This window comes from Vicia villosa, unplaced genomic scaffold, assembly GCF_029867415.1.
Source record: "Vicia villosa cultivar HV-30 ecotype Madison, WI unplaced genomic scaffold, Vvil1.0 ctg.002103F_1_1, whole genome shotgun sequence".
NCBI classification, from domain to species: Eukaryota; Viridiplantae; Streptophyta; class Magnoliopsida; order Fabales; family Fabaceae; genus Vicia; species Vicia villosa.
The window spans coordinates 304,869-319,525 of NW_026705840.1; the positions used below are offsets into that span (position 1 = coordinate 304,869).

Consider the following 14,657-nt stretch of genomic DNA (forward strand, 5'->3'; position numbering starts at 1 on the left):
AATATTAACGGGTACATGATGTTACTAATCAAAATATTGAATATTATAGGGAGATTAAATTACTTATCAAAATATTAAATATTAACGGGAACCTGAAGTTACTAATAAAAATATTAAATAATAACATTAACTTGAATTTACTCATTAAAATATTGAATATTAACGGGAACATGACGTTATTGATCAAACTATTGAATATTTACAGAAACATAAAGTTACTGATCAAAATATTGAATAATAATATAACTATTTTACTATTGGTTTAAATGTTTTGGACAATAATTCCAAAACAAAAATAATATTTATATATAAAAATACATATATTATTGATTCAAATATTTTAATATATTGAAAGAGTTATAGGTAGCGATCTATTGTCTCTTTTAAAAAAATTTCATTTTATTTTTATATATATCTACTCTGATAAAACAATTTTGTTTTTTATTTACATTTTGAAAACAAAAAACACGCGTACCACCAGAGTACTCATGCAAACGCACGGGTATCCTACTAGTTAATTGAATGACAATAAGAAATTGGAAGGCATTAATTTTTGATAAATTAAAATTTTACAAAAACACGGATAATAACAATAGGTGAATACACAAAATTCACAACACCATTTTGGTCCTATAAAAAATGGATTCAATAAATTAAATATGATTTTTTATAAATTTATTTAAAAAATACCATAAATTACATGAAAAAATTATATCTAATATTATGACAAGACAAAATACAAGGAAAAAAAATACTTAACTTCTTCTAATAAGAATTTCAGATGATTAATTTTAATTTCAAACTAACACTACAAGAAGTTCGCGCTTTAGCTGCAATTTTTTAGCATCGGCCCTAACTCCAACACTATTAGCGATGTCGCAACATCTCAAGTAACCGACGCTAGCTTAGAAAAAGAACTTGCTTTATATTTTCTTCAGGATATTAAATTTAGCGCCGGCTAAAGCCGCCGCTAATATTGGTGCGAAATAATTTTATTTCCCCACACAAATTTCGATTGCGTCCTTTTTATTTATTTTTTATAAATAATTTTTTTCATGTTAGCGACGGCTAAGACCGACATTAATGTTGGTGCAAAATTGTTTTATTTTCCACCACAATTTTGTTATTTTTTATTGTTTTAAATAATTTTTTATTTAATTATTTTTAACTATAATTTAGAAAACCAATAAAAAATATTTATTGAAATTAAAATTTAATTTATTAAATAAAATTTAAAAATTAATAACTTAAAACTTATACTATGTTGAACTAAATATTTTAAAACAAATCAATTTTATAATTTAATAAACTAAAATTAATTTATAAAATAAAACTATAAATTATAACTAAAATTTAAATGTTTGAAATAAATTTTATAAATTTATAAAATAAAATCAAAATTATATTAAACTCAAATTTATAAATTAAAATCAATATTATAAACTAATAAAATAAAATTTTAGCAAAGTTAATAAAATTAAATAAAATTTGAATGAATATCTAATTTATAAATAAAAACGAAAATAATTAACACTAAATGAAATTGGCAATGAAATAAATTGATGATCTTTCAGATAGTGAAAACGTTTCCAAACTTCCATCTTCATTTCAACGCTTCTGAAAAATGAAAACACTTAACGCAGGTTCCATCTTCACTAAACACTTCAGAAATCGTTTCCAGATTGCACGATTTTCGGATTCTCAAAATCGCATCTCAAAATCGCTTCGGGTTCTCAATTTCAGTTCATCGTATTTCTTTCTCAAAATCGCTTCTCATCACTTTCTCATCGCTTAAGGTGTTTGAATGTGAATAGTATTGCAGTTGAATGTGACCGGAGCCTTAACAACGTGACCAGAGTTCGTCAATCTTCTTTTCGGTTCTTCGTTTCTTCCAATCAGCTCTCCAGACCCTTTGTTACCTTTCACCTTTCTCATGTAAGCTCTATGTTTCTACTCTCCCTTAATTCTTTGTTTCGATTGGTTCGACTAGTCATTTCAGTTTTGATTTATTGTTTCAATCAGTTGTTTTGATTCGATTCTTCTCAAGGTTTTATTCAATTCATTGTTTCAATTTGTTGTTTCAATTTGTTGTTTCGTTTAGATTCTTCTCAAGGTTTCAAAGTAAATTCTTGTTCACTTTTATCTACTATGATTGAGCATTTAGCATATCAATCATGTTTTGTATGTAGTTAGTTATTGGAATTATGAAAAAAAGGTTCATTCATCATTATGAATGAGCATTTAACATATGAATCAAGTTTTGAGCATTTTAAAACAATCATTGAAGCTTTGGTTTGTGAAGGTACTCATTGAGCTTGGACATTGTGAATTGAGTAATTTTTTTTAAACCGATAATAATATAAAAAATGAATGAACTAAATGTAATCACGAAGCCGGTACCAGATAAGAGTCAGATCAATTCGTTATTATGAGAGTCTCGTAGAGTAGGATCTAAATAAGCACAAGTTAGAAAATTTTGAGTTGAAATATTTTTGAATTGAATTATGAGGTAGCGTTTGTTTGGATTCTTAAGACTAAAGAAAGCAAGCTCAAATAATCCATTTGGTGTAATGATGGTGTCTCCATCTCTGAAGAATTGAGATTGAGTAACGGGTGATATTAACCCTATTGGGTTAAATATACAAAACTTCTTGGCAAGTGGAAGTCAGATGAATTCAAAGTTGTATCCCAATAAAATAAGACTAATCGTTCACCAAGTAGAGGTGGGGCAGTCCAAACAAAAGGTTGTAAAGCTCACCATGATGTTGCACTTGAATTGGTATTGGTATGTATATTCTATTTGTAATAACATTGTGTTAATATAATTATATCTAATAAACATTGTAACCATATATATTGTCTTTAATTATAGGCTAAAAAGCTCAAGCGACCCGCACATCCGGATGAGACATTCATTGCCACCCGTAAAAGAAGAATGGGGAGTGGGTTGATAATCGTGCAGCGACAACACATGTAAGTTCCTTAAGCAAAGTATCAATACCGATAAATGGAAGATTTTTTAAAAAGAATTTTATAAAATTAAATAATTTTACAAAATGTAAATACCCTTACTAGTACTAGTATATTTTTTTTCTTCTAATTGGATTCGAGTGAAATCTAGCCAACTTTGTGTTTATCGTGAAAATTGGTAAACAAGTGCTAGTCTTTCAAAAATAAAACAAGTTTTTGGTTACTCACAGGATCAACTAGATTGATCCTATGACATGTGCTTTATGTTCAAAATAACTCCATAAAAAGTAAAGAACAATTCGACATGAATTAAGTTCTTGTTTTGAATTTTGTTTAATCTATACAGAACTTATTTAAAGTAGCAATTGAAACTTGTAAAATAGACAAAGTAAAGGCAATTGAAGGATAGATGGCAAGAATGTACATGACGAGAATGTAAATTTCTGGAAATGTAAAGAAACTGTATAAAACTGAAAAAGAAATGTAAATATGGTGTTTTTATACGTACATTCTTAGGTTGGCTCGTTTCTCACAGAGATACTTTGAGTAAATTATTGAGATTTTGTACAAAATGAACACCCTGAATCTATACATTAAGATCCCTATACATATATATATATATATATATATATATATATATATATATATATATATATATATATATATATATATATATACATACACTAATTCGATGTAACCGTTTCTAACGGTCTTTCAATTAGAGCACGCCACGTTGCGCTCTGCATGCTTCTCTCTTGCCTTGAAGCTCCATGTGTCTCTAAGTACAACAGATCAGGACAAATAGCAGTTATACCTTCGCTCCAACTTAACCTCTCCGTCAAAGTAATTCCCTGTCCAAGTCTAACATCTTCCCTTATAAAGGCGACTTTGACAGATATCATTAATCATGCCAAATTATGTCGAAGGCTTACAATCTTCTCGAAATCTTTTCATTTCTCTTAACAACAACGTGGTGTCGAATTTACCACCTAACACTTTGTAAAATGTTGAAAACAATTTCTTCAGGTGACAGAGGTTATTAATGCTTTTTCACAGACCAATTATACAACTACCTGCATTAAGTGAATGCTTCAGTGGTAGTATAAATTAAAAACCAACGATAAATAATGCACTAGAGTTCAGAGTCAACTTATGGAAATTGAAAAGCTGGTTTTTATAATACTAGTATATTGTTAAAAATATAGTTAAATGGAATTGATAAATTATCTTAAATTTAAAACTGTGCTAAAATAGTATAAGGATATAATTAAACGACAATTTTGGAACACCAATAGATTAAATTAACATATTAAATACAGTTCTCCTTATCTTAATTTCTTTGAAAAATAATTACCTTTTTCCTCTTCTTTTATGTTTACCAAAGTACTTACTGAGAAATTTCTCTTTTGCCTCTGCTTCTGTGATACTTGGCGAGAAATTGATGTGATATTTAGCCTCTGATTCTGTGAGGTGTAACTTGCTGAGAAATTTCCTTTTGCTTATAAACTTGAATTTGAATTGTTAATTTGAGGTTTTAATTAAGCAGACAGTAGTATATATTTTGGTGTAAAGGTTTCAATTTATATAAACAACTTTAGCAGATTACTATAAGGACGATAAACAATATCTAGTTGCCATTGAATTTATCTACTTACACTAATCTCTAACACATTAATTTTGTGTTCTACAGGAAAAATACTTGAGCAGTCTGACACAAGTAACACAAACTAGTGATGATGTGGATTGAGCAACAAAAATACAATTTCGGAAAGAAGCTGCTGGGGTAAAACACGGGGGCGGTGTTATGGAGTTGCACAGTTGGTGCGCAACATAAGATATGGAGTGAGCTACTTGACACGAGTGTCAATTACAAACCCCAATAGAGAAGCAGATAACCAAGCCATTGAAGCTCATAGAGCTGAAACTGCTACATGTGAAGAGGCTGCACGAGCTAATGCGCGTACAACTGACTTGGAAAAGCAATTTGAATCATTTCGGCAACAAGTGGTTGATATGTTTCAGTCTCGTCTGACGGGTCCTTCTAGTGCTCATTCCAGTGATCATCCTGATTATAACTTTTTGGTACTTTTACTACTCCTTTGACTTGTGTACTGCTCCAACACATATATCCTTAGCTTGGTTAGATTTATCTATGTTAAGATTTATGGTTGAAATAAGTGTCTGATGTTGTTGTTGATTTGAATGGAATGCATTCCTATTAACTCCACTACCATTTTAACATGTGACAATCATATTCGTCTTTATTTACTCTAATAAGGAGCCCCATGTAATCAATCAATCTAGTAGTAGAATATTGAATGGTGTGGGATTCATTTATTGGTCCCGGATGTATGAACACCTCGGGCTTCTCACGCTGATCTTTAAGGCCATTAATTTGAGAACTTGCCCCCAACATGGTTAGAATGGAATCTCTAGGCGTGGCTCTATCTGTCTATAAGGAATTTCCTTTCTGTTTACAGGTTGTGGCCCCATAGTCTTAAATATTGGTTGGTAGTAATGCACAGAAATGCAGGGATAGCTAGGTTTTGTATTAAATTAAGCTTCCTGGTTGATGATGCCAGCAGGCAGATTTTCGAGGTGTCTTCATATGCCTAAACCAGGGATGGCATGATCCACGGTATCATTGATTCACAACACAATCTAATTGTTGATGGTCTACTACCCCTATTGGTTAGGTTTCCACGTGGGTAGAGGAATTTAACTACTTGCAGATGTAATTGGTCAATCCACATAGCTGCATTATGTGTGCTTTACAATTGTTGACATGATTACTTTCTTCTAACTTCAATTTAATAAAAAAAATTAATTGAAACTGTAGCTAATTTGAATGAACAAGCTCAGCTATGTGAAACTGTGATATTTCAATTGTAGTGAAACTAATGCATACTTCATTATTTTTAGAAGTCTGGATTAGGACACATACTCTGCCACTAGAGTTAGAACTTAAGAAAATATCAAAATACTATAGTAATATGGCCTGAATCAAGGTTTTATATAATGGTCACAATCTTGAAAATTCTTTCGGGATTTCGGTCGGTATAGATGTTGCGACAATTTGGTCTTCATCACAAACGGCGAATAACAGTATCGGTATGGACACCTTTTACTTTATACCGGAGTCAAAACTTGATACAAGCAGTTTTTTCTATGGACTCAAAATAAACTAATAACATTTTTTTATATGTTTTTTCATATGTTCCCTCACTAGAATTTTAATAGGAATTCGAATATTGATTTGTATTATTGTGGAAACCTATTAGGCTAGATTCAAGCCTAATGTTAATGGCTCTATGCGTTCATTTTTAAGTGTTACTTATTTAATGAGTGATGATTTACGTGCTATATATAATTAATGAGTGATGATTTACTAATATTCTAAGTTTAAAGCACAAATATAATAATAGAGATATATCATGTGATTGTTATATTAGTTTAAAAGAAATACAAAATCTTCTTTTGAATACGTTTCTTTGTGAATCGAGCAGCTTATAATAACTTTTACATTGTTTTTTAAATGTTGCTGAAGGATGAGGAATATGATAATATTAATCAGTAGAGTTGGTGTTACACAAAATCAAAATCGTGATGATCTTTTATCTCTGCTTTTGCTGCAATAGTGTTGTTAGATTCTCAATGTTTCTCATTTTGAATTAAACAAGTTTAATTTTGTATCAATTTGGATTCAATGGCATTAATTTGAATGGTACCAATTTGTAATAGTTTCATTTTGAATCAAACAAGCTTTGAATTATACCACTTTACTTTGTACCAGTTTGAATTAAATAGGCTTTGTATACCTGTTTTGAATGGTTTATACTAGTTTGGATTGATCAGGATTTATATACATGTTTTGAATGGTTTATACTAGTTTGGATTAAACATGATTTGTACATGTTTTGATTGGTTTCTATCAATTTGGATTAAATAAGCTTTGTATACAATTTTATACCAATTTGTTTATATACATTTCTACATCTAAAAGAAGGTTTTAGGTTAAACAGATTAAAAAAAAGTAGGTTTCAGGTACAACCAAAAAATAGATTTTAAAAAAGAAACTTTTTGGTATGATCTAAAAAACGGGTAGCGTCGGTCATAACCCTCGCTGATTAAAACAAATAAAAATCTAGTATCGGCGTGAGGACTCCTAAGAATGACGTGGCAATATATAGCGTCGCAGAAAACAGACGCTAAAGTCTGACAGGGAAAACATTTTATTTAGGTTATCCAATCATAAGTAAACACGTGGCACAAAGTAGCATCATTTTAAGTCGACGTTACCTATGACGTGAACACTATTTTGTGGGCGACAACCCAATCAACTACTTATCTAATCATCAAACATGCTACTAAATACCCTATATTACCCTTTAACTCAAATTTCATTTACACTAATTGATGTCCTTTTATGTAATTGACTAAATACACCTTTCATTTTCCAATGAAAACTAAATTTTTTGCCAAGTAGCAACTATAACCCATTTACAATGGTTTCCCTCTATCTTTCCTTTTTCAAAAAAATTCAAATTTAAGTGGCAGCTATAATCACTTATCTCTCACTTCAACACACATTCTCTTCTCTTTCTCTCTCCTTTGCGGCTAGGATTTTCAAATTCAAACCCTTGTCTTCTTCTTCTCTCTTCAGATTCATTACATCTTCTCTCATCTACCTCCTCACATTTTCAAGACTGTGTAAAAAACCATCAGTTTCTTTTCATCTATCTCCGACTTACTAAGGTAACATAAACAGTTTCAAATCATTGCAATTCATAAGCTCATTTTTCCTCTCATATTTTTTTGTACAGTATCCCTCTCGCTCCAACAAGACCTATTTTCCCTTCTTCCAGATCCAAATTTTCAGCATTTTTTTGTTTTTGTTTTCGTTTAGGCTTTCTTTTTCGTTTTCGTTTAGGTTTGCACATTTTTATTTTGACTATAAAATTATGTTTTTCCTTTCATCTCAGGATATGTGAATCCGGTTTAGGGTTTGGGAAAAATGTTGATTTTATGAGAGTTTTTTATTTTCGTTTAGGATTTTTATTATGTTAAATATGTACGCTAAGTTATTAGGTAATGATGAGATATGCACAAAATATGTTACATATTGTTGTTTAACTTCTAAGAATTCAACAAGTTATCATTTGGCAATATTTGCTTATTTCTTATGTACACTAGTTTAGTATTTGTTATCATTTGTTGTAGAATTCACCAACCGAGATTTAGTATTTGGAGTTCTTTTGGATCTTGTAGAGATGAGGAAGAGTGACATTTTGAAAGCTAGAGAGGTTCTAGGTCGATTTACTCGTGCTCGTGCTGCCGCTTTAAGTTCAACTAGGCATTTTCCACCATTAAAGAAGGTGTCGTAAGAGAATCAGAAGCATCCTCTAAGAGCCAATTCAAAAAAAAAAATCTCCTATTTCTCAGGGATTTTTGAATTGATGAGTTGGAAAAAATCTCCAAATTTCCAGGAGTTTTTAATTGTGTATCGTGGCATTGTTTGAATTTTAATGATGCATCTTCTTTATTTCTGCAATTAACATTAAACTGATACGACGTTTTTGAACATGTTGCTTGCATTTTGTGTCATACTCATATTTTGGTAGATTGTTGCAACAAGTTTCTGCTACTCCTAGCTTAGAACTTATCCTTCTATTGGGCTGATCATGATGCAATGTTTATATGCAGATTCATGGCAAATCTTGTGCTGCATACTTGGCCAGTTTAATGGTGACGAGAGCTCGAGCAAAACCCACCAACGATAAGATCGGAAGCGAATTCAATGCAAGTATGGATCATTTCTCATTTAACAATAATACTTTGCTCAGACATCTTGGATTGCACATGTATTTTGATGTCATCACTTGCACTACTAGAAATACACGATTTACCTGCGGAATTTCCTGCGAAAAAGTTTCCGCAGCTTTACCTGCGGATTTTCCTGGGAATTTATTAAATAAAATAAACTTTCCTGCGGAACAAGAATTGGTAGAAAATTCCGCAGGTATACCTGCGAATTTTGCTGCGGAATATATAATTCTATAAAAACATGTCGCTACAATACAAAATGCGCAGGTAAATTCGCAGGTACATTTCCTGCGGATTTTGCTGCGGAAATCTGTTTTAATAAAATCAAACTATATTACAAAATCTGCAGGTAATTCCGCAGGAAAACTTTCTGCGGATTTTGCTGCGAATTATTTTGTAATTTTTTAAAATTATTTTTTTAAGTTAAAAAATAATATAAAATATTTGTTTTGTAACATAAAAACCTTTTTTTTTGCTAAAAAAAAGTCTAATAGATTTTATTATTCTTTTCAAAAAAAGCTTAATAGATTTAAATATTTGAAAAAAAATCCAAATAACCAAGTTTAATAAATAATTTACACCAAAAACCATGTTTTCGGCAAAATTACGCATATGACCAGGTTTCAGAGGTGGTCTCCACATAGGAGCCACCTCATGTGGCGCCATAGGCCAAATTCCCTTAACTCATGCGCCACCCAGGGTGGCTTCAATGAGTATTTTGGCCTTTTTAGCCACCTAGGGTGGCGCCTACTCTCATTTGCTTTTTTTTTTTTGTTTTTTTTTGTTTTTTTTTTGTTGTTTATATACTATTTTTTTTTAATTTTTTTTTATTTATTAATAAAATGGTTTTCAACATAAATATATAAGTTCAGTGAATCGGCTAAGTTCAGTGAATCGGCTAAGTCGAGTGTCCACGGAAAAGAGTAGTTCATTGATCATTCAAATGATACATAGAAAATAACCAACAGAAAAGATAAAGTAAAACATCTAAGAAATCACCACGGTTAAAACAATTTCATTAGGTCCATGCATCATTTGAATGGCATCAATGTCGTATTCCACCTTATGCCAGAAACTTATCGTTGCTCCAGTCACAGGATCGGCCCTTGTTTTAAGCCTCTTGATGCTTCTTATCTGTTCGCCGGCCTCGTACTCCCCCTCTAAAAATCTCAGGAGAGTCCTCTTGAGTTGCTCGACGGAAGAGATATTCCAAAATATAACCGGCATGGGAGGTTTGACGGAGGAGAATATGACATGTCCGTTCCTTCTGCGATACTCCGGCTCAGGTTCGGCACGCCATGTTGATCTCCGGGGCGGCAACTCTGTTGTCCGGTGACATCCATCTGGCCTAGTGGTTGTCCGGCGAGGCATGGTTGTGTTTGTGTGATTGTTTGGTATTTGGAGTTTGTGTATCTGTGTGTAAACTCAACCATAGGAGTCCCTAATTTATAATAGTAGTGGGTAGAAAAAATTAATGATGTTGCGTACTGTTTACAAGCACGCCTAACATGTATGATAAATGCAGACACACTGATCAATGACTGACTTGATGGGACTAGACGAAAGCATGCGTATTTGACTGACTGTCCAAAATAAAGAGTGGCAGTATGGGCCATGAAGACAATTTCACTACGAGACAAAGACATAACTAGTTGATTTAATAAAGGATAATACAAATACATAACAAATAGAAATACAAATACAAATACATTTACGAATACTAATACAAATACAAAAACATTGTCAATAAAAATACAGATGACATACAACTAATTGTTGGTGGAATTTGATCCACGGTTAGGACAGGTATTTCTATTGTGCCCGACTTCACGACATATGCTACACTTTCGTACCATTTTCTCATGAACCATCTCGGTTGTGATCCGGGTGCTGTTCGGGCGGCCTCTTTTCTTTCTCCGCATGTTATCATTATGCCAAACCACGTCCCCTTCATACGTAGGCCAATAATCCTCCTTTGCCATCACTTGAAATGAGTTGTTGTACACCCCGAGCAAGGTATCTGCCTTGTAAATGGGAGATAAAAGTGCTAACGGATCTTGATGCGCATACGAACATGCTGCAATTACATGAGAGCATGGCATCCGAAAGGCTTGAAACTTTCCACAATCGCACCACCCTTCATCTATAAGAACCCTGTATTGTTGTCTCGGAAGGCCCTCGTTATGGTCAATCGTTTCCTTAACACTGAAGGTCCGGTTGAATCGATCGAAAGATGTCACAATGTGGCTGTTGGCTTTGGCAGATTGCTCTTTCATGAATTTGACGCATGTTTCACTCCATAATTGTCCGGATTCTATAACTGCATTCCAACGCTCACCTCTTCTTGCGAAAAGAGAAGCCATCCTATAGTATGTTGCTTCCACCAAGGCAGTAATCGGAAGGTGTCTGATGCCCTTAAACACCCCGTTCATAGACTCCACAAGATTCGTAGTCATGTGCCCCCATCGCTTCCCGTTGTCGTATGATCTGGTCCATTTCTCTCTAGCAAGACTGTCAACCCATGGCCATGATACATGCCTCCTTAGAACGAAATCTGTCTCCTACTTTTAACCGTTGATCTGTTTGGGTGTATGGATCATAGAAAATATCAGTCGATGGTTCGTCATCCCCATCAAAATTCAGGTTCCTCATGTGCACTGGAGGCATATGCACTTGATCTCGTGGTACAACAACTTCCGGTTCATCTTCACTTTCCTCGTTTACCAGGTTATCAACTTCTATTTCCGGTGCTTCTTCTTCTTCATCTACAACGTCGACCTCTGCTTGCTCGTCTCCAAGTGCATCAATGACTTGTGACTCAACCATTTGTGTGGTTTGAACTTCTGGTAGAGTAACATACAGTTCTATGCATTCGTAACCAGAATACTCATGATTGGCAAACATATTCTGCATGTCTTCATCGTCTTTGATCTTAACTTGGATAAACTTGACCGGGTTGTCTCCACGAAGAAATCGATATTGGTAAAAAATCTGGGATACACCACCCATTGCAAGCTTCGTCTCTAATCTCCCTTTGAAGTAACTGAAATTTGCTTTTCTGCTTAAACAAAATCGTTTAACCTCAGTGTTTCTAAACAGAAAACCAACTTCTTCGTTGTCATAGGTCTCGCCAAAAATATGAGCGTTGATAATGTATTGCGGAGGGGCCATTGTTGAGTGGGTAGAGAGTTTTATTTCAAATATGTAATCAGATGTGTAATGTGTTGTGTTAGTTTACACGTTATAGGTTTCCTTTATGTAGACGAACATTGAGTGATGACAATTATGAAGGCGAATACTATACAATCACATGCGTACTGAGTTGATTTGATGAATAAATGCCACTGCTGCACACCAGACTGTTTCACAATTGATTTGAGGTGTGCATGACACTGCTGAACTGTTGCACAGTCGACTTGACCAGACACAACCATACTGTACAATCACATGCGAATAAAGTTGACGGAAAATGAATGCCTGAGTTGATTTGAGGTGTGCTTGCCACTGGTGAACTACAGTCGACTTGACCAGACACAACCATACTGAACAGTGTACACTGTACAATCACATGCGAAGACTGTATGCTAATTATTTTCGGTGACACAGAAAACCCTAACCAAACCCTAACCAAACCCTAACCCTTAATTTTCAAAAAAAAAACATAGAAAACCCTAACCAAACCCTAACCCTAAATTTTCAAAAAAAAAAATAACAGTAGCATGTAGGCGCCACCTGGGGTGGCGCATTAGACAAAATTTTTCCAGCATGGCGCCACCTGGGGTGGCGCATTAGTGTATTTTCTTTTTTTTTGTTTTTTTTTTGCCCTAATTTTGTCTAGTGGTCCCCACTGCCAAAACCCTAATCTGATCCGCCAGCATGTGATCTACCTGCATCGGAATACTGTATGCATGCATGCCTAGACAATTCAACACCGAACACGGGATGCAGGCCTAGTCTATTCTGCCAGAAACAATTAATGCATGCATGCCTAGACAAAGTCAGCACAAAACACGGGAATGCATGGTCATTTCAACACAGAATGCATGTGAACCCATCTTTATCACTTTGATATCTGTATCACATGCATGCTCACCACTTGGCCCTCATGCACTTAACATCAACAACCACCAACCCTCTATAAATACTCTCATATACTTGTTTTCTTTTCACCAACATATATTCTTCTTCTTCAAAAAACCACTTTGCATTTTCAATTCCGCAGAAAACTTAAAGAGTTCTTGAAAATGGCTCAACAACTTCTTACCATGGGTGAAACACACAGAGGAACTAGAGCGAATTTGGCGACCTTTGTAAGTTTATACTTATTTATTTCTAAACATCTATGCGTATATGATATCCAGTTTAATCGATTTATTTGTGGTTCTTAGGCTGTTGACCGATTCCGTACACGTTCTCACGCTTACGTTGAACCCGACGAGAGGATTATTCCGAATCTCCAAGCATGTGGCTTCGGACATATCATAAAAGTTAACAACAACACCATAGACAGAAAATTCATCCTTGCCTTACAAGAGCGATGGAGGCCTGAAACCCACACGTTTCATCTTCCAATAGGTGAGTGTACTATTACTCTAGAGGATGTTTATATGTTACTTGGTCTGCCCATTGATGGCAAGGCTGTTAATGGATCTGTTCAACATGCTAATTCAATGTGTGAGAGAGTGTTGGGAAGAGATCTAGTTGTGCCTACTCAAGGTTCAAGAGGCCAGGGTATCAGTCTGGTCTCCCTTAGAGATTACTATGATGAACTCGTCTTGATGGACAACTTTACTGAGGAGCATGTTTGGTTAATGACTAAGGTTTATATAATGTTGATGTTTGGTAAACTTTTATTCCCGGAGTCGACAGGTAACACTGTCAACTTTTTCTATTTAAGTAAATTTGACAGTATTAGCAAGATTAGGAAATATAGTTGGGGGTCCGCCGTTTTGGCGATGTTATACCAGTCTCTTTGTAAGAACGCGGTTGCCGAGAAGTGCACCTTCTATGGATGTGCGTTCCTCCTACAAGTATGGGGTTGGTGGAGAATGCCGACGCTGTCCCCGGTAGGCAGGAACAACTACACGTTCCCTTATGCAACAAGGTACGTCTTTTTCTCTTTTTCAACGCTATTCCTTGAATGCTAACTATCTTTTTCATAAAAATCTGAAATAACATTTTTGCTCTTTATTTTTTAGGTTCTGTGGTCCTAAATTGGATTACAGTAAGAATCCGAGGGGGAGTGTTGTTTTATATCGGGACCTAATTGATCACCTCCGAGCTGAAGATGTATTATCCCTAAACTTTTATATGATCATATAGATGTATTACAATTCATCATGCTTTTTAATAATATGTTATTTTTTCTCCCACGCAGTTTAATTGGAGACCATACTTGTTGCTAGACCATGAGCCAAACGAGAGTGACCGGGAAGTTTGGACTGCAGTAGTACCGATAATAAGGTTCAACATCATTGAGATGCACCAATCTGACCGTGTGAGACTGCAGTTTGGCATGCATCAACCGATCCCGGATCCCCCCACTGATTTGGGTCGCTGGCATATTAAAAGAGTTAACAATCAATGGGACCACGCAGATTATCGTACATTCGCACCTGAATTTTGTGAGATGTGGAGGCAGCGTCGCAGCCGTCTGTTACAATTCCCTGTTGCCCAACTCCCCATGTTTCCAACCGCGACATAACTTGCTTGGTATAGAACAGTCACAACCCCCGATATGTATGTGTCAGACCCCTACTACCTACACGACCCCCGCCAACAACAACACGCACAACAACCACCCCAACAATACGCACAACAACCACCCCAACAATACGCACAACAACCACCCCAACAACCACCCC

The 14,657-nt window shown here is 34.5% G+C and overlaps 1 protein-coding gene and 1 long non-coding RNA gene across 4 annotated transcripts; both read left to right on the forward strand.

Moving 5' to 3' along the window:
- The first annotated feature begins 1,597 nt into the window (after positions 1–1,597).
- On the forward strand, positions 1,598–5,803 carry LOC131637874 (uncharacterized). 3 transcript variants are annotated; one of them, XR_009294511.1, is made up of 4 exons: positions 1,598–2,785; positions 2,873–2,973; positions 4,661–5,052; positions 5,451–5,803. It is a non-coding gene; the product is annotated as an uncharacterized LOC131637874 (long non-coding RNA). The 3 variants fall into 3 exon arrangements; XR_009294512.1 differs by having other exon boundaries at positions 1,598–1,935; positions 2,514–2,785; positions 4,661–5,803; XR_009294510.1 differs by having other exon boundaries at positions 4,661–5,803.
- Positions 5,804–13,018: 7,215 nt separating this feature from the next.
- LOC131637873 (protein MAIN-LIKE 2-like) lies at positions 13,019–14,115 on the forward strand. The gene is made up of 3 exons (XM_058908441.1): positions 13,019–13,103; positions 13,182–13,897; positions 13,992–14,115. Exons 1-3 carry the CDS (start codon positions 13,038–13,040, stop codon positions 14,113–14,115), a joined length of 906 nt encoding a protein of 301 aa, XP_058764424.1. The 5' UTR covers positions 13,019–13,037.
- Positions 14,116–14,657: the final 542 nt, after the last annotated feature.

What these genes read in the sequence shown, in the direction of transcription:
- LOC131637873 (XM_058908441.1), top strand. Translation starts at nt 13,038, where the DNA reads ATGGCTCAACAACTTCTTACCATGGGTGAAACACACAGAGGAACTAGA. An exon ending in GAGCGAATTTGGCGACCTTT is followed by an intron (nt 13,104 to 13,181) that starts GTAAGTTTATAC and finishes TGTGGTTCTTAG; the next exon opens with GCTGTTGACCGATTCCGTAC. An exon ending in ACGTTCCCTTATGCAACAAG is followed by an intron (nt 13,898 to 13,991) that starts GTACGTCTTTTT and finishes TTTATTTTTTAG; the next exon opens with GTTCTGTGGTCCTAAATTGG.